General features: G+C 42.2%; 1 protein-coding gene across 6 annotated transcripts in view; it reads left to right on the top strand.

The window, feature by feature from the left end:
* Positions 1–11,353, top strand: part of LOC111246710 (putative neural-cadherin 2) — a 36,685-nt gene extending 25,332 nt beyond the window's left edge. For all 6 annotated transcript variants that reach the window (XM_086983376.1, XM_086983377.1, XM_022796755.2 and 3 more), the window contains 5 exons: positions 124–2,920; positions 3,737–3,981; positions 6,077–6,244; positions 9,058–9,336; positions 10,148–11,353. In XM_086983376.1, coding sequence (XP_086839502.1) covers positions 124–2,920; positions 3,737–3,981; positions 6,077–6,244; positions 9,058–9,336; positions 10,148–10,521 — 3,863 coding nt within the window. In that variant the 3' untranslated portion in view covers positions 10,522–11,353. The remainder of the gene's footprint in view (positions 1–123; positions 2,921–3,736; positions 3,982–6,076; positions 6,245–9,057; positions 9,337–10,147) is intronic.
* The last annotated feature ends 8,261 nt before the right edge of the window (positions 11,354–19,614 follow it).

Below are 19,614 nucleotides of genomic sequence, written 5' to 3' on the forward strand. Positions count from 1 at the left end.
TTAGCGGTCAGGCAGCACTGGTCGTTGAAAAAATCCTTGTGCTCCTATTTCTATATAAAACAGGTCAAGTATACTGGAAACATCCTTTAACTGTGGCTTCAATTCTTAATCGATTCGTTTCAGGAACCCCGCCGCTAACCGGTGCAAGTACATTAACAGTGATTATCGGCGATAAGAATGACAACCGGATGTATCCAGGTTCAAAACGGATTCTTGCGTATACGTTACGAGGTTCTAAAGGAATGATCACAATGGGCAGGGTGCATGTCGAGGATGCAGACGATTGGGACTCCGTCGACAAATCTTATTTCTGGGAGAATAACGTTGCTCATCCGAACTTCAATCTCGACCAGAGTAGCGGCGAGATTGTCATGCGAAATGCTACGCCGGGCTCGTACTTTCTGAAGTTCCTCGTCTACGACCGCCAACATTCAATAGAGGTCGGCGCGAACGTTACCGTCATCGTGCGCGAAATCACGAGGGAAGACGTTCGACAAGGCGGTTCGATCGCGCTCCGAGGCACTACTGCTGATGAGCTCGTACGCATCTGGAATTGGGAGACACAGCAGACGCAAATGGCGAGAATCGACGCTCTTCGTGAGACGCTAGCCAACATTGTAAAGGCCGATGTAAATCATGTTCATATTTATTCAGTGGTTCAGCGGCCGGCTTTGGCAATAAGTGGGAACGTCGGGGGGCCTAGATTATCTGTGCACGCCCAGTCGCCAGAAGTGGAAACGGAAGTGCGTTTTTTCGTTCGGTCATTGACGGATGAGCATGTTCGGCCTGAATTGCTCAACGGTCTTGTCGAAATGAATCGGCAGCTATTGGAGCGAAAGCTACAGCTCAACATCAGCCAGGTCGGTATAAACGAATGCCTTCGAGAGAACAGCGGCTATAACGCGGTTGGTGGTTCCTTTACAGAACCAGAGGATGTCTGCGAGCAGGGCAGCTGTAGTAACCATTTGTTAATATCAGATGATCATATTGTCATAAACGCGAATCGGACATCATTCGTAGGCGTCAACGTAACGAACGTCGCCACGTGTGAGTGCACGTCACGACTGCCAAAGAATGAGACGCACACCTGTAATCGAAACAGCTGTAGCGGACGAGGGCGGTGTTTACAGGGTGAGGGTATGGTGGCATGCGAATGTCCCCCTGGCTACAATGGCCCAAACTGTGAGCAAACCACACGTTCTTTCAAAGGTGATGGTTTTGCATGGTTCCGGCCAGTAGAAACGTGCGAACAATTGCACATCTCCATAGAGTTCAAAACGTCATCAGAAGATGGGCTCCTTCTCTATACAGGGCCGCTTACGATAGTGTCGTCTAGTAATGCTTTGAAAGATATGTTATCTCTAGAACTGTGGAAGGGGCGACCTCGTCTGCTTATAGACCTGGGTGGAGGTACATATGAACTTACGGTAAAGACCGAAGAGGGACTCGCTGATGATACCTGGCATCGGCTGGATATATTTGTTAACGGCCAGACTGCGCAACTGATGGTGGACATGTGCGCAGCTCGAGAGAGACCAATCGGTGCAGGATATCGTCACCGTGGCGGGACGTCACTTCGTAAGTGTCTTAATCAGACATTAACACAGACTACTCCGGAAACCTGGTCGCTCATGAGCGGCGTTGGCTCGTCCCATGGGCGAGATTCTACAAGTTCTCCGTTGCCCGCGTCACTGCGAGCTGTAGCTGCTGCTGTGTCATATTCGTCGCCGATGGCCTCATTGCTTAATGTCAAGCAGCCTATTCAGATCGGTGGAGCGCTGATTTCACGAGGAGATGGCACTTATAACGCCAACAGCAAAGCCTTTCTAACTGAATTCTACGCTAGTCATGGATGGCGACATAGGCCCAACCTGAGCAGTGGCTTCACGGGGTGCGTTCGTCAAGTTGTTGTCAATTCACAGCTGATCGACCTCGACAACCCTGTGCACTCACTCAACAGCCGGACTGGTTGTCCATCAGAAGACCTCTTGTGCGTGCAGACACGCTGCATTCATGGTCATTGTGAGGTAGGCGAAAGCAGAGATTCTAGGCCGTCGTCGTCGTTCACAGTTAGAAGCAGTCATCAAATTGATACCAGTAACGATGGCAATGGCGGCGGAATCTGTATATGCCAGCCGGGATGGGAAGGTTCCCACTGCGATCGTGAATCCCAATCGCGTATGCTGCAGCAGGCATCGTTCATCAAATTTGCACTCAACTTTGATCCCGATCCATTTCGCACAGACATCCAGATGCAGTTCCGCAGTCGGCAACGCGAGGGGGAACTCATCAGTTTTGCTTCAGCAAAGGGACGAGAGTATGCTATTCTCGAGATCTCCCAGCGGAGACTACGGTTTCGCTTCAATCTCGACCGGCCGACAAAGGACGCTGTTGCTGATAGCAATAGCAGCAGTAACAACAGCGCCAGCGCAAGTGCCGGCCTAGGAGGACAAGGCGGTGCGGTGGACACGGAGAGAAGCGTACAACTCGAGCATACTCTTATTGACGATGGGCAGTGGCACACTGTGCGCGTCCGGAGGTACGGCTGTTTCGTATCGCTTCAGCTTGACGATGGTCAAGGTCCACGATACGCCGTATTCAGCAACGAACTTGCCTGTTCCGCTCGCCTTCTTATGGTCGATCGGCACCGTGTCACTGTCGGCGGAACAATGCACTACAACCAGGGCGGTGTGATGATGGTCGAGCGTGACTTGATGGCAACATGCGTGCGCGATGTCCGCCTGGAAGGTCGAGTCCTTCCGCTAGAAGATACAACAGTGACCTCGTTGGCGGATGCGGCAGGTTTCGTGTTAGAAGCGCGTAACGTTATTCGGGGCTGTCCCTCGTCGAATCCGTGTCACGGTGTCATCTGTAGTAACCCGTTTATGTGCATTGACCTTTGGAACGACCACGTCTGTAGGTGAGTGCAAACAAACGTGAGGAAAACGAGGTAGAATGACAAGGTGTATAAACATTCATGTCGGCGTCAGAAAGTAATTATTCGTATTAATTTCTCAAAAAGGATTAAGGTAGAGCTTATGTTTTTGAGTTCTCTAGTCCTTCATTATTCTCGTTGACCGATAATGGGCCTTGTTCTATAGTATCGTTGGTTCTTTAGCTGAACTCTGCTACCGACATATTGTAGCATGCGTTCGTTGCATTTGTTTTTTATAGACCCGCGAAGCTTAAGTACAATTTTGAAATCAAATTACTATTAACGATTAGGCACTTGATTCTGTTAAGTTTGAGGATTGGCGCGTTTCGCGCTGATTGTCGCAGTCAGGCAGTGCATAAACAAACCCCGATGGTACAATAAGTGTTACTTCTGTTTTGTGCCGGGATTTGTGCCGACAAAACACGAGCCAACGAGAGACTGTACTGTGTTTAAGATAACGTCGCCTTTTCTACAAAGGGTACTTTGATTTGGCGAAAAAAATATTACATCATAGGGAAAGGGTTAAATGCGTTTGGTCCTTAGGGAGGGCCCTATTTTGTGAAGTGCATGAAGCACTTCCAAGATACTACTACTAACGAGAGCGTTTCTAGATGCTTTACGGGCGTACATACGTAGCAGGCATACTTGGAGTAATTAAACATCGTAATGTTTTTCAATGTCAGGTCGTCCATTCGTTAGTTATTGTACTTTTTTGTGCTGTTAAGATCGAACCATTTCAACTCTTATGTTGGGTAAACATATTACATTTATAATTATCTAATGTGTCTTTTGCCGATACAGGTGTCCACCAGGTTTTCGTCAGTCCGGCCCCGCTAACTGCACCGATCTCGATGAATGCTTAATTTCGTCACCATGTTTGAACGGTGGAAGTTGTCTTAACCGTCCGAACGGTCGAGGCTTTCTCTGCCAATGCACGACTCGCTTCCGCGGGGAGGTATGCAGCGAACCCGTACCCGTTGAGCAGCTCGACCAGTTCAATATGGCGGCTATCTCTGCACTACTCGTCTGTAGTCTCAATTTAATCGGTGAGTGAAATATTGCTCGTGTTTTAATAGTACCTAATACCTTTCATCGGTTTTTTTTATTAATATTCTTGCTTACACAGCGAGCTAACAAAGTAGTACAATTAACTGGTTAAATTTTCCCTTAGAAACGCGCAAAACTTTTCGGAGCCATATTTGGAAAAATAAATAGAATAGCTCATGTTAGTTTGAAAGTGTGCGTTATTTAAGGTTATCATCACGTCTTGTGCTAGTCACCTTATAATTCGAATGATTGCTTCAGAATTTCAGAGTAAGTTATCTAGTTATTCTATATACCTTAGTTTAATTACGCTGCATTGTTACGTTGAGTGAAAAGATGCCATTAGGCATATGGCGCTAGCATCGGATCGATTGATCGTATCCAGCTGGAATTTCCGAAACTATTACGTGAAAACGACCAAAAAAATGGCCTGAAAATACGTCTTTCGTTGCCCACACGGCAGAAAAAAAATCTGATAACGATGATAACCTAAATGCAATAAATATGCAAATATTATAGTATAATATTATATAATAATACCCTAAATGCAAATCAGGAAGATTAGACCCCCAAATTGGACGCCACAAAGAAATATTCATGATTAAAACCTGCGCCTTGACATATAATGTGACGGAAAGGAAGTGTTGTACAATGACCTACTCAGACTTCAGAAGAGAAACAAAGTAGACCGTTATGCAAATTAACTCATCCGCCTGAGCCACTAACTTGACAGAAAAGGCTTTGATCTGGAAAGGGGCGATGCAAAGTGATATTGTTGCATTACAATGGTACCCAGCGACCCAGCGAGTGTTTACAGACCTCCAAGGAGTACTCTGCCCCACCATGCGCGCAGTCTGGACATAATTTTATCTGATTTCCACTTGTGTTGGTTAATGCATTAGAACAAACAAAGTAGACACTTCAAAACAAAGACTGAAGTCCGCAAACGAGTGAACGAAAAGATCACTTCTAGGGACGAAGTCTTTTTACTGCACGGGATGTATCAGCTTTTAAAAGGCTGAGCGAAACGCTAAAAAGAAACAAGAGCGAAGAACGTTACTTACGTTTATTTGTTCGAAAGTTACAATAAGTTTAAGTGGCTATGAGATAATATGAGGCAAAAACTTCATGCTTTTTATTATACATATTTAAAGGAGCCTAACATTCTAGTTGTTTCTCGTCGCATCTGTGTGCAAGATACTACGGCTTTAGACAAAGTTATGCCTACTCATTCATGTTCATTAACTCATGTGTTAAGAATGCTCTAACGGTAGCTATTGTATAACACATGCGCTCGGTTGTTATTAATTCCGTTGGGATAGTAATAGGCATACAGATACATATTAGGTTTGCGTAAGTTTTTTACTATTTCACTTACTTCCGCCGATTGTATTAACTTTCACACGTGCGAGTATATAGATGCTTCATACATCGTATAGAGGAAGAAATGCACACACCTGTATAGGTATAATGCATTGATCAATAGTCCCTAAATAGACGACAATATATCTCTCTCTATACCTCATGACATATACCCCTCTGAGCTTACCGTTTAACAGGATTACCCATTTTCCACTCTTGTCCGCCGTCTCGTTTTTTCTCTTTACAAAATCTGGGTGCAGCGATGTCATCGCTAGTGCTACGTTGTCAATGAAAGCTTCTTTCATAGGTGACTCCCTCTACGATTGTTTTCTCTCAACATCCATGAACCCATGTCCTGTCTCGTGTAGATTTTCCGTCAATACTTTCGTGAGCGGAAAAGTTGCTTGGTTAATGAGGCCGTAAGAACAAGGCATTTTAGACAAAGCCCTTAAGGAGACGTGGACAGCGCTGGAAAGGAGGAAGGGAAAGAGAAAAACAAGATAGCCTTAGCTAGACGGGGCGGACATGGTGATGAAGCATGGAATGGGTCGCAAAGGGAACTTGGTAGTTATCGAGTTAGCGGCTGGGATTCGATCCACTCGTAGTTTAGATGGCTTGCCTTTTTCCCTTCTGTCTGCTTTTAATTTTCTCGCGTTCTTCTTCATTTTTTCTTCTTATGTTTTTGCCTCTGTTCTTGGCCCGTTTCTAATCGTCTTGGTCAACTGTTGCTTCCAGTTCTGTTACTTATCATCGTGGCCTATCTGCGAGCTCGTCGCCCGAAGACCTCTGATCAGCAGGCCAAAGCGAATCAGAAGGACCAGAATGGAAAAAAAAATTCGAACGAAGACGGTCAGCTTAACCAGCCTGATATACGTGAGACAATTATTGCCTACCACGATGAAGGTAACGGTCAATCCTAGCCTGATCAATCAATAATCAAGACTTATATATTATATAGCATTACGTTCGCAACAGAAGCGCTGCAAAAACGTATAATGTTGTATCTAGGTAGTTAACTAGTTACATGTCGCATGCAGCTAGAAAAATGATGTGACTCACAATTAAGAATTCCAGATTAAATTTATCAACGGTAGCGTTAAAGGCAGCGTCAAAGGTATTTTCTAACGTAGCGTTCTAAATAAAATCTTCCGGTGTTAACTAAACTATAATATGACAAATAAGGGTCCATAAGCGGTTGAACACTTTTTAAAAAGTTAGAAACACTGTAAAATGGCTGCGTCTAGCCTTTTGTGTATAATACTATTAGGATTAGCCAATAGACGACAACTGTAAACATGAAAGCTAGATGAATTGAATAAAACCAATCGAGCATTTCTCACGATCTTTTTATTTAATTTAATTAACTCATCTTCATTTGATTGCATGCAACATTTCTGTTTTTAAAAATTCGTTCGATAAGTATATTTTTGCGCGCTTTATTCCTGTCTACGAGTTATGGTCATAGCTGCTTAACGCCTTAAGCATTTCAGAGTCAGCTGACGTGTATTACTCCCATCTACGCTAAAAAGAAGTAAGCTGATTGAATTGATTTATGATCAAGAAATAGAAACGCCCTTTATGTTCATCTTAAATTGAAGATTCGATTGAATATATCGGGCAGGATTATATGAATGGAAAGCTACAGGACCGTACACCTGCAGTTTGTGTATCCGTAGCCCTTTTGCGTAGGTGGTCGATAATAGTTTTCTAGTTTCGGCCAACTAGCTGGTCCCGTCGATGCATCGTTCCTGCTATCACGCTACTACGATGGACTTACGGTTTGCCGAACGAGCTCTAACACAGGACTACGCCAGCTGAATAAAGGACAGTGGGGATCCTGCGCCCTCGACTGGCACATATATAGCGTTATGATATTACAGATGTACAATTCAGTGCTTCCGTCGACCATTCCATAACATTTTACTGTTCTACTGGCCGTTCCTTCGCGCTCGATTATATACGCCTCTTCGCCCATTTCTTTGGACACTTTTAATAAGAGGGACGGGCAAAGTGTTTCTTTTCTGTTCAACTTTCGATAGCCTGGCCATTTCCGAGCCTACTACTAGGCCGTATCTTGCCAGTGTCGCCGACTCAGGCGCTCTTCCGTATAGGTGGTCGTGCTGTCGGCCGCAGGAGAGGTTGCAGGGCTTGTCGAAGCGAACGACTGATGCAGCATCAGCTGGCGCCGCTGTGGAGAAAAAGCCTGGAAGCAACTCCGGTAGGACGTAAGATGAGACGACGGGAAGTGGTGTCTTGAACCTCGTCCCAAGTGTTAGGAAACTTCTGATCCTGAACAGTAGCTGTGCGCACATCCGCTTGATTACTTTTGACGCTACTATTGCACTTCTATGTCGCACTGCCCGATTCCTTTCGCGTGGGAGGGATCTGTCCACTGAAGCACAACTGATCGATTTAGTGTTCGACGAGTTTCTTTCTATTTCTCGTGCGCCTATTGCTCTATGATATGTTAGATGGTGTCTTCTTTACAGCTTGACGCGTTTCCTTTCCCCGACAAGGGCACTAGAATAAGTGCGAAAGTGAGAGAGAGCTAAAGAGTGCATTGTTCTTGGGCAAGGGCGCTTTGCGCATAGGCTTCTTGGCCAAGATAGCACCAGAATCTGAGCAAACCGTATGCTCGTATTTCGTGCTACATTACGAGACCTATTGGGGAGGAATTGCTCAAATTAATATGATATGAATTAATATTAATAAAGTAAATGAAAATTGCCTTCCTTTATGAAAAACCGAGAAGATAGCTAGAGAACTGCATATGTATAGTTGTACACTGTATCCCATACCTTTAATTAAGCTGTCGAACACGCCGTGGTAGTAGGTACCAAACTTCCTGGCGGTTTGAGCAGTAAGGTCAAATTTGCTAAGTCGCTACACACAGAGCTCTGAATATTGTGAAATACGTCGATCTTAGGTGTGTCCACTTTTTGAGTTTGACAAATCACCTAGTTTCTAATCACTCATTAAATAAAGGAATAAAAGTGATACTGAATGGACTGTCTTTATCCAATATTCGAACTAAGAAAGGAACACAGTTCGACCCAATTAGATATGAAGGTTTTTTCGTGATTAGTTTTTTCTACGTACAAATACTATAGTTTGAATCGGTTATCAGGGAGTGGCTAAAGATTTTGTCAACGGTAAATGGCGACGTACGTTTATGTTTCGAACGATCACAACCAGAAAGGGATCTTGGCGTTTTATGGGTTATCCATGGCCATCTTTGCTCAATTGCAGAAGTTACGAAATAGCGCTAGTAGAAACTGTACATCATCGCGCCACATAGAAGCTAGAATGGTTACTCAAGTCGGTGTTCTGTATACTCAACTAATCAGCATTGTATGGGTGTTTGTTTGCCTTCAAATGGAAGCATGGCTTTTGGCATTTCATCGTTGAGAGGGTCTACAGATCCGTTATCAGCCTCAACCTATTGGACGCCCATGATTTTACCAGTGGCTATAATAAGGATAGCTCAAGTGTATGACATAAATACCCTCACACATTGAACAAAAATAGGTCGAGAGATTACCTTTCAAAACTGGGCAATAAAGCTGTTTTAAAAAATATTGAAATTATTGTTATGTTCCACCACCCTAAATCTGTTTGCAATGCCTGTTAGTAACCATGTTTTTAGGTTATTGTTGAATACTAGCTAGCCAATCATTGTTATCATATACGAAATAATGATGGTTCTGTTTACTCAGGAGGCGGAGAGGATGATATGCGCTCATTCGATATGACGCAGCTTCGGATTCCGCTCGAACGGCACCAGCAGCAGTGGCGACAGCAGCGAGGAAGGCAGAAAAGCTTAGAGACGAGTGGAATCGCTGGCGTTGATCCTGGTGAGCGACAGATCGTGGCGGGATGCCCACCACGACTAGACGTTCTCCAGGGATCGTCTCATATCGACATCACCATGCACGAGACTCCCTTGCCAGTAAATGTCCAAACAGGGCCTACTCAACAGTTCTCTTACGTTGCAGGTAATTTACATCTAGCGCAGTAAGGAGAGCAAGTGTGAAAAATCAAAAAGTAGTGAAGTCATATACGAATTATATTGGATACATCGATCGTTTTGAAGTGTTTATATATTTGTTTTTTCTTTCACGTATATATATGTTTGTTGTTGATCCTTTTAAATTGTGTGGTATAAGATTAGGAGTCGATCATGTTTATTCGCATATTATTGCCGAGGAGAAATAAACGAAATCTTGAGTCCTATGGTAAAAAGTGAATGGTTTGCCCGAAACAAGATGTATAAATATCTTGACACAACGGGGAAACATGGCCCGCACTAACTGTAAAAGGATAAATTAGGTAAGGAAAAGTTCTAATAGAATAGATTAGAGGGGCTATTTTGAGCTGGCCACAATGTGCATGGCGTATTCGGCTTGAATAACACTGATTAGAAAAACTTACGAAAAGGTGCAGGAACTGTGTGCCCCTGCGGGCGAATTTTCGAAATAAGTACTTAACGATGAATGCTTTCGGCATTTTAAATGGTAAATGCATTCTAAACATAATTGCTTTGCACATACAGAAGCATGTGCGAAATTCGTTTGCACCTAACAAGCTATAGCCATAGACTCTGCTAAGTTCGGTCAATAAACCTGACCACCCTCCCAGTCTCCCTGATCTTGAAATATCACACGCACGCACGGAATGATGTCGAGCTTTACGAAAGAGCACACAGTTGTTTCAATAGAATCATATGGAAATTATAGTTTTGACACGGTTATTAATTAACGAATAAAACGTAATCCATATGTAGTTGTTTATTTATACTTCTTCTAGGTGGTCCAATGATGCTGGGTCACTCGCTCATCCTTGAACAACAACCCTTACCAATTGCTCCCCAGACTGAGGCACAGACAATGCTCACAGGCGGGGTGACTGGGTTCGGGCCGTTTGATACGAACCCTTTGCCGATGAGTTCAACTGGTAGTGTCTTTAGAGATACTTTGCAACGTCGAAGAAATCAGTCACCTCAGCGTCACGAGCAGCCGCAGCGTCCACCCCAAGCTCAGCAACAACAATTACAAGCGCAGCAAGTGCCACCAACGCGACCCTATCACTCGCACACATCTCTGAACACTTTCTCTACAGCGACGCTAACGCGGAGCAGTCCTTCGCCAAATACTGCCTGGACCAACAAGCTGGGCCACTAATTTACATTTCCAGCGCGGCTGTACTAGAAAAAAAAAACTACTACAAGAGAACAGCCCTTTTGCCCTGGTAAACAGTAGGCCATTGAAGGAAGCTGGCTGTGGATTTGGCATAGAACGACCGGTTGACTTCGCTTATGAAAGGATTCTGTAGGGAATGAAGGGGGATCGGGCGGGGAAGGCAAGCGCGGTCGGAATGTGTGTAAGAAAGACATGGTAAAGTAAAACTTGTTTAAAACAAAGAAATACCGACAGAGAAAGAGATCCAGGGATGCTTTTCTAAGGAACAATGTCAATGCAAAATATCGGGGTAATCAGAGACAATACAGCTCTACCCTTTGGAGCGCTTAAAATGACAGGGCAGCATTAACGATAACCATGCATCTGCTATCAGCTAGTGCCGACAGGGAAATCGGGGACGAGTGAAATCTATATCAGATGTAGATGTCATATAAATGAGGGCAGAGCGCGCGGGAGTGAAACATTCTTTTCCGGGCGGAGGTTGCTGGTTCATTATGTGTCAAATTTACGTAAGACATTGAGATTTTTTTCTGTGCGAAACTCTGTGTTTAAAGACCTGCCAATAACCAATATGAGCACAGCGGCTGCTGGGGTTAGGCACAATATGATGTATTATAAGGAAAAAGACAATGAGGTCTGTATTGAAGAGTCTTAGTAAACTAAATAGCGCAATGTACAATTGATGTGTATAGACCGATGTAAACAAATGTACAGTTCGAATAGAGCAAATAGAAAAACACTACGAGAAAGTTTAGGAGATATAAATGTTGTTACCATTTGGGCTAAATAAATCAATTTGTTAGAAAAACTAGTATATAGGCATTCTATTCTATTGCTGCTATATTTAGCTTCTTGTAGATATAAACTTTATCTATTTTGTAGATATATATAGAAACTCGGATTTTCTGCTTTAAGTCTCTATCTTGTGAAATGGGTTAAAATTTAATCTCGTTAAAACAACAAGTTTCTAGAGCATTTTCGAGCCGACGTCATGCTATTAGTGAAAATACCTGAAGATTTGGTGAAATAAGGTATTTTATCTCTCTATGATCCATTATGGGGATCCTATGAAAAGATTATAGCTCGTCACAAGAGTGCTATGGATGTATATTTCAGATAAAAAAAATATACCTTAGAAATACTTCAGACTGCATGTGTTCCACCGATAGCAGTTTACGGCAGGTACAAATTAGAACACAAAAACGTCAGGTCACTAGCCAATTTGTACCCAACAAATATCTAAAATTATCGTATTTTCGTTTGTTCTATATTAACAAATATTTTCTCTTCAGTTAATATTTCTTGAATATGCCCAAAGCCTATAATCTTCGTAGACTGCTTGACCTTGGTCTTAAGTCGACCTAAATTTAGGCGATCTAAATGCGAGTTATGTATAGAAGTGGGCCTAAATTAAGTATAAAATCTAACCTGAAATTACTTCTCTACGGCTATCGGTATGCAAGTACATGGGGTTGGCACGTTCGCATGTATCGCGGTCTATACAGGTACGTGAAGACCGTCGTTGCTGAGTATTGCCTATATAATACTCATATCAAAGGCAAAACTTTTGGTCCTTCAGGCGAGGTTATGCAGTGAATGCTGCTGTCTAATGATCCGCGTCTCCACCTAAATAATTGGCAGATAGCTATATATGAAAATTCGTCGACAAATGCGCAGCCAGCTGGTCTTAGGAATAGTTTACAAAAAATTCATTAGTTCGTGGTAGATTTACTTTTTCAACAACTTCGAAAACAACTTTCAGACAGATTTAGAATTCCACTAATATACACCACATAGGTTTTCATCTATTTCTCATTTATTTTCATTTATTTATTTATTTGTTTTCATTTATTCACAGTTTCCTGATAGTATGTAGTTAACTCTAGCTGACAGTGTGCTTCTTGACAATTTAGACATGTGCAGTTGTGTAGAAATCAAATTTTCTATATTTATTAACATTACGAACGACTAACAAAAAAAAAAAGACGCTAAATCGTTATTACATATCTGCCGCTATTAACACTATGAAAAATTGCAATTGCGTTAGTCGTATTCCTTTCGATAACTTTACGGTCTCGTCTTCTAACTGAGCCCTGTAGTTAAATGTAACTTGAACGATTACAACGTACCTACTGGCAAAGGTAGAGTACCACGAATTATCGTGTCCAGCTATTCGTATGTATATTACAGATCGAGTGGCAAATGCTCCTTATGTAACGTCAAGTACGATCCTCTAGGTATATAAATATTTACAGAAAGTTGTAAGTAAGTTTAAGTATAGAGCAATTGATCGTTGTCTCATATTATTTGCTATCCTTTCTTGTCCAAGTGTCCTAATTGAATGGGGAATAGATTTAAGGGCGTTTTGCGACAATCCTGAGTCGAAGTTGCTTAGGAAGACAACTTAGGCTTTTCTTTTTAGTGCCGCATTCTGATCATGTCTACGATAGGAGCGCCTCAATAACCGGTAGCTGTAGTTCTAGCTCACTTTTCATCTCTAATAGTTTCTCCATGATTTATTATTATACTAAAAATAGAAAAAAACATTAGCATAGCCAACGATAGATCCTATTGAAGCTGTTACAATTAATTGCCACGCAAGGATATAGTCAGAAAGGAAACCATTGCTCCGGAAGAAGAAAGATTAATAAGCGCCACATGTTGACCCACTTGACGTTGGCATACCCTAATGAACGTATCTATTTACAGACCGTTGCGATTAGACAAATCACATTCAATCGAACGGCGTCCGCCCGACGTTACCAATGGAATAGCACGGTTCTATTGGCCAAACAAAGAAATTAACAGTGTTTTTTTTCCTCTGACGTACGTAGAACATCTGTAAACATGCCCGAATAACTGGAAGAACCATCGAACGAAACAACACCTCGCGCGAGTTTTTCTAGAAGGTTTCGAATTAACATTTTTCGCGGACTCGTCCCTGTTGCTTATAAAATGCGCCAAACGATAATGCCTAATCGAACTCAAAATTGATCTTATATTTAACTTTTGCCCTTGTCAGTTCCAAACCTCGACCTATCGCCAGGATAGCGGCCCACTTACGGAGAGCTTCGGGACATCCTACAAAATGCTTAATCGCTAACCTGCTATAAGGTCAATGAACGCTTAGAAGTTTAATGTACAAATTAAACGACTAACTCCTTCTCTCCCATGTAACAAAGCAATTTTGATATGTCGCTCTCTAAAGCTATACTAGGATGATTTTACGAATAACTTAGAAAAAAAAACTATATGAGGTTGATTGACGAAGACCTGCTCAAAACTTGTACAACGACCAAGCAGGTAAATTTCAATTAGCATCTGAATGTGGCTTGAGTTGATTTAGCTGACCTAGACGCTGCGACGTACATATACAGAGTGGGTTATACAAAGTTAAAAAAGATAGTTTTCCAGTACACCAGAACGTTGACTCGGGGCCCTTTCACTTTATAATTTAAATCAAGCTTAGATAGTGCTTGATTGCCCCATGCCAGGTACCTGTGTATCATATACTAACAAAATGTTTCGGGTCAAACTGAATTGACGACTGACTGTATAGCGGTACGGTTTTCGCTTATACGTAAGGAACCATATCTATGTATATTGGTTAAACATCCATCCAACGATCTTACACAAGAGCCCTAGTAGTAAAAAGCATTTTTTGCCCGTTTATGTTACTGTTCGGGTTATCTGAAAGCCGTTGAATCTATTAACGATGCTAATTTAGATGCACCTGTTAAAGGAGCTTTCGGGATGTACATACTAAAATCCTATCAGTATTCTTTGCTAATATTATGCTAGCTTAATTTTTGTCAAGCATTTCCAAACACATAAGACATTTCCGGTCCCGTTAAACCTATGTTTTTCGGATGGAGATCTGCCTTAACTGTGAGCCTAAAGCTATCCTCTAAACGATTTTTTTCCGCGACACCATTTCTTATCGCCTACACATTATCCATAACAGTTGTATATAGAACCTGGTCGCTGTGACTGCATCCTTCTCAGTGCCGGGCAAAGTGGTTGGACACGACAATAAGTTGTGTTTCTTTCTACTCAGTCTATGGGCTATTCAAGCTACCAATGTTTGGTAAAATTACGCGATTCCTAAAGAGCTCGGCTTTCAGCATGCATGGTGTTTTTTGCAAGCGTTCAACAAGCAGACGTATACAGTCATTCATATAACAACAGAGTTTTCCATCGTAGGTAGACGATACGTTGTACCTGAAGCTTCACAGTTTTCACTACGAAGGGATTCCTCGGGGTATTTTTTTCAAATACCTACATATAAACTCGAACCGATTCGTTGCTTTCAGCTGCGGTCCTGCGCGTTATATAGTAGAGTGGTTATTTGCTTTGTCAATACTTACAAACGTTTCTTTCGGCTGTTCCCATGAAGTGGCTTAACCTGTGATACGGTTGAATTCAACAGCCTGTATAATACGGCTTGTATAATACGGAAAAATAGATCGCTTCATCAAAATTCACTTGAAAGCTCTATTTGTATAATTAGTTGTTGTCGTCGTCTCTATTTGTAAGTGTCTCTGAAGCTTTCTCTAAGTATTTTGACGATTCAGGATCTTCGAAGATGGCTATAAAGAAATCAACTGAGCAGGCTTTTTTGAGCGGATGCATCCGCCGTTTCTGAACTTACTTTCAAGCAAAGCCTACTATACGTAAATGTTCAGTTTACTTACTTTAAACCGAAAATGTACGGATGATCAAAGTTGAAGAAGCGTTGCTGGTAACCTAGCTAACGAGGCCAATTTTTTTTCATATGACTATACGGCATGGCTGTTTGCTATCATAGAACTAATCATAGGATAGGGTAGATTCGATTGCCTAGTAATTGGCACTGTAATAATAGTAATAGGGAAAGAAACACGAGTGTAAGGTCCTATCCGAGACAATCTCTGTTAAACTGGCCGCTAGTTAAACGCTCTAAAATAGCCTAGAGAGTGTCCTCAGACGCGTTTAGCGTGTTATATCCCATTTAAACTGGGGCGTGGCATATACACGTACTTGACACTGCAAGGAACCTCAAAAAGATGCCGGAGTCGAATTTTTAATTATGCTTCATTAAACCTAGCATACACTCTTACAGGTAATGTATTTGAACTTTTTTTTGACGTAATTCAAAGCTTAGAAATACGCGTGACCGGTACTGCATATGATCGGCATTGGTATGTAAATAGTCATATTTTATCCAGAATTAGCGAGAATTACATCTGGAGATTTGACGTGTCCATAACCCTAGATGAAGTCAATGTTTATAGTCCCGTATTTGGTATTGCCAATAAGCATTGCTTCAGTGTATACTATATACACCAAAAAAATACTCTTGTCGACAGGCCAAGTATGCTTCACACGAGAAGAATGTACCTCGCTCCCTGGAACCTCTTCCATTACCTCCGATTCATTCACTTTGGGCTAGAAAATGTTTCAAAAGTTACGTCTTAGACATTCATATGAGCTGGCAAGCATGTTCCTCGCACGTACTTAGCTCGCATACATTCGCAGACTCATATACGGAGACATTCTTATCTATAGAAGTCTATTCGAACGTCGGAGAAAAGATCATGAGACGAGTCTTGCATATCCTCGTCTAATTCTTCCCTGGCTTGGCCCGTCTCTGTCTTAGGCAGAATGAGTGAACATAATCTACTTGGTGATTTATCGGCCTTCGGTTCTCACTGTTTAGCCAATGAAGCCAACATCGAAGAAATCTCCACAAGCCATTTGTCGCAGGCCAACAGTCAGCTAGACATCCCACCTTGCCTTGCCCTGTGGATGTATTCAATGTTTGGCGGGAAAAAAAACCGAGGAACAGAAAAAGCAAGGTGTGTCAAACATGGCCGGCGTTTGGTGCCACGCAGAAACGATGGAGAACAGTCCAAGAATCTTTAAGAGAATATAGTCTGATAGAAGCTTATACGTTTATAGGTATCATTTTCTGTAAGGAGATAGACTGCTTCATGACACTCTGTATTTTTCTCTGACTTCAGAAAACTCGTAAGCTGAAAGAATGTATGTCTAATCCGAAATCGGAATTTGACAATGTAGTTTCTGTTATAAGTTAGATACGACAGAACCTATGGCAATTTTCGGTGACTATAACAACAATAGAACTGCAAGTATGCATTATGGATTTTAACCATCGCATATCCTTATGAGCAACTGTATCCGTATAGCGGCGTCTGTGCCTAACACCATACGGTTACATACTATTACCAAAGAGCTTATCAACCTAGAGCTAAAGCCACAAGCTGCGAGAGTCACTGCATTGCTAGAAAACACGCGACCGCAAATAAAATTATCATAGATCGAACGGTTCTTCTAGCGCCTGAGGGTCCTTTACTAGGTGGTGGGGGTACACGGAATTCTTTGCCTAGGAAGTGCCTTAAGCCAATTCTATGGAACGATCTGTCTATAATGGCGGATAGACCAGCGCAGAAAAGCCACTCAATAGCATGGTGTCGTTATAAGTAAAAATACGACTGTTCCCGCAGATCGACTGTGTAAATATAAAAAAAAAAAAGCAATTATTTTAATTTTGTTGCTTGAACGGAGCCACATAAGGCAAATAATGTTCATAAACAATTGGCACCTCGTTTATAGCCACCGGAAGGGGGATAGTGAATCTAACATATTTTTCCGTTGTATTCACAAATCTCGTTCACGTGCCTTACAAACATTAACTTTCCGTTTGCACCAGTTACTTTTCCATTAGTGAGTTCACGTACACCTTAATAAGGCCTGTAGTTAGTTCCATGGTTCTAGGTGGGTGGCAATTAGCTTGATTTTAAAATAATAAAAAATCTGTGTGCTGAATTGATTTATTATGAGGCGTTTTGCTACATTGAAGTGAAATCACATTAGATTCGTATTTGCTAGTTGAGTATGCTCTATTTCAGAGGCCCCGCCCAACTCTGTTACACGAGCAAAGTACATCGCAAAAACTGACGGAGCGCAACCACATGCGCAATTTCTGGATAATCGCACAAATACCAACTTGTACAGGCTCGACAAGAACAGACAGCACATAATGGAAATCCTCAGAGTCTGTGTGGTCTTTGTGTGTATAAAACTAAACGGTAGGTAACTAGTTTTGACAAACTTAGAAAGTATTTAGCGAAAGGAACTAAAAACTTAATCTGAATATATTTCCTGTTTGAAAAAGTTAGCAATAGGAAATATGTCGAATTAAGTTTTGAATTACAAGTTAATTGTTTGTAGCTTACAGAAGGAAAAACTCTAAAGGATGACAACAGTATGGCTGTATACTGTACAGTAATTTTTATCTCCACCCGAAAAAAAAAAAAACACGGTCTATACAGATGAGAAACGGACATTCGATTTGCGATAAAATGCGACCACCTTTGGGCAAATGCAGTTTCTCAGATTCTCCCCGTAGGTCGAATATGCCGTAGCTGATTTAGGGTCTGGAAACCCTGTCCCTGCTGTGTACTGACATTGACACATAGTTCGTTTGCTCACAGAAGCTACCGCCGAAGCCATGTGTCAGTTCGACATTAGGTACCGAACGCAGTAGCATCTCTGCTATTTTTAGAGTTGCACCATAACCAGCGTTGGTCCCAGACTGTTCACTTATGTACAGTGACATAATTGATAGCTAAATGTATCAGATAAAAACAATGCCGTATGCAACGTTAGCTTCAATGTTAATTCATACGCGCTGTATAGAGGCGACATTGGCGTTCGCCTATTCGAGCGTACGCATTCAGATGTACTCGTACTATTTCTACTTGCCAATGTTAGCGCAAGCTGCGATAAACTTGCTCAGCGTTTAGTCGCGAGCGTAACACGACTAAGGGCAACGAGTATGCTGATTCCACGTCGTCAGACGCCATGGAGGCAGTGCTGAACCATACGCCTTTGCCTATTCCGTTCAATTGCTACTCCTCTCAAGAAGTCCTTGGTCTATTCCGGCGTTTGGCAACGTGATCATTGTCGTTCCCGGGATGAAACGAATGTGCATACAAAATCCAGGGCAGATGCGGACGTTGTCGTTACGCATGAAACAGCTAGCATATACAGTAGAAAATGCTAGTTCTACTGCAACCAATTCGAACAGGACGAGCGAAAAGCCCAAGCCATTGCTACCGTCCTTAGGGAGCTGCTAAGGACAACGAATAAAACTTCACCGGAAGTCATAACGTCACTAACGGTCTGACGGCCTAGTCGGTCCGTTAGTCTTACGATGTCGACTCTTTCTTTCTCCAAGGGGGCATCCACTGGAATAGTGGCAGCCGCGCCTACGCCGCAGTTGCCCCAGTGCGGCGACTCTGATGAATGAGAAAACTCGACCCGGTTCGTTCCAAGGAAATTACACATTGCATCTAACATGCCACCATAATTAGGAGCATTCCCCTATCGACATTCATTGGGACGGGGCACGGAAGGACTTGCACAGCACTTCACTGAAAACCATCCTTCATCTACGGACACGATATCCATAAATTAAATACTGATAAATATGAAATCACCTAAACGTGTCTCGTGTAAAATGGGCTGCAAGTCGTGGGGTTCTATAACAAAAATTGTTGATGTATTACCGGTTCTCAGCACTTCGGAGAGTTTGATGCGATCGATCGACCATGTGGTCCGGGTTATATAAATGGTATCCATTTTCTATATATGAGCATGTAAACGTAATGCAATATGGACAAATTGACCTTAACTATCCACGAGCAATACTGCTACAGCGAACTGGCAGAAGTCACGCTGAAAATACAGTAAATAAAAAGACGTTTTTCTTAACAGCGTGCAGGAGGAAAGTGTAATGCTATTTCAGGAACACACCTGTTCCTGAAATAGCATTACACTTTAGCAAAAGTGAGTTTTAGACTTTATTAGTGCCACTATCCCCTATTATTTTTCCTCCGAAAATTAATAAAGACTTAAGAACTGATATTGCGTCAATGTTAGACTTGTACGTTCACACATAATTCAGCGTTAAGTCATTGTAGTCCATATGTATACCTATCTACAATATGTTGCACAACGTTTTTTTCGATGTCCACAATTTGTTGACGGTCGTATGCTTTGTGAAACTCC

This window comes from Varroa destructor, unplaced genomic scaffold, assembly GCF_002443255.2.
Source record: "Varroa destructor unplaced genomic scaffold, Vdes_3.0 BEIS01000003.1, whole genome shotgun sequence".
NCBI lineage: Eukaryota > Metazoa > Arthropoda > Arachnida > Mesostigmata > Varroidae > Varroa > Varroa destructor.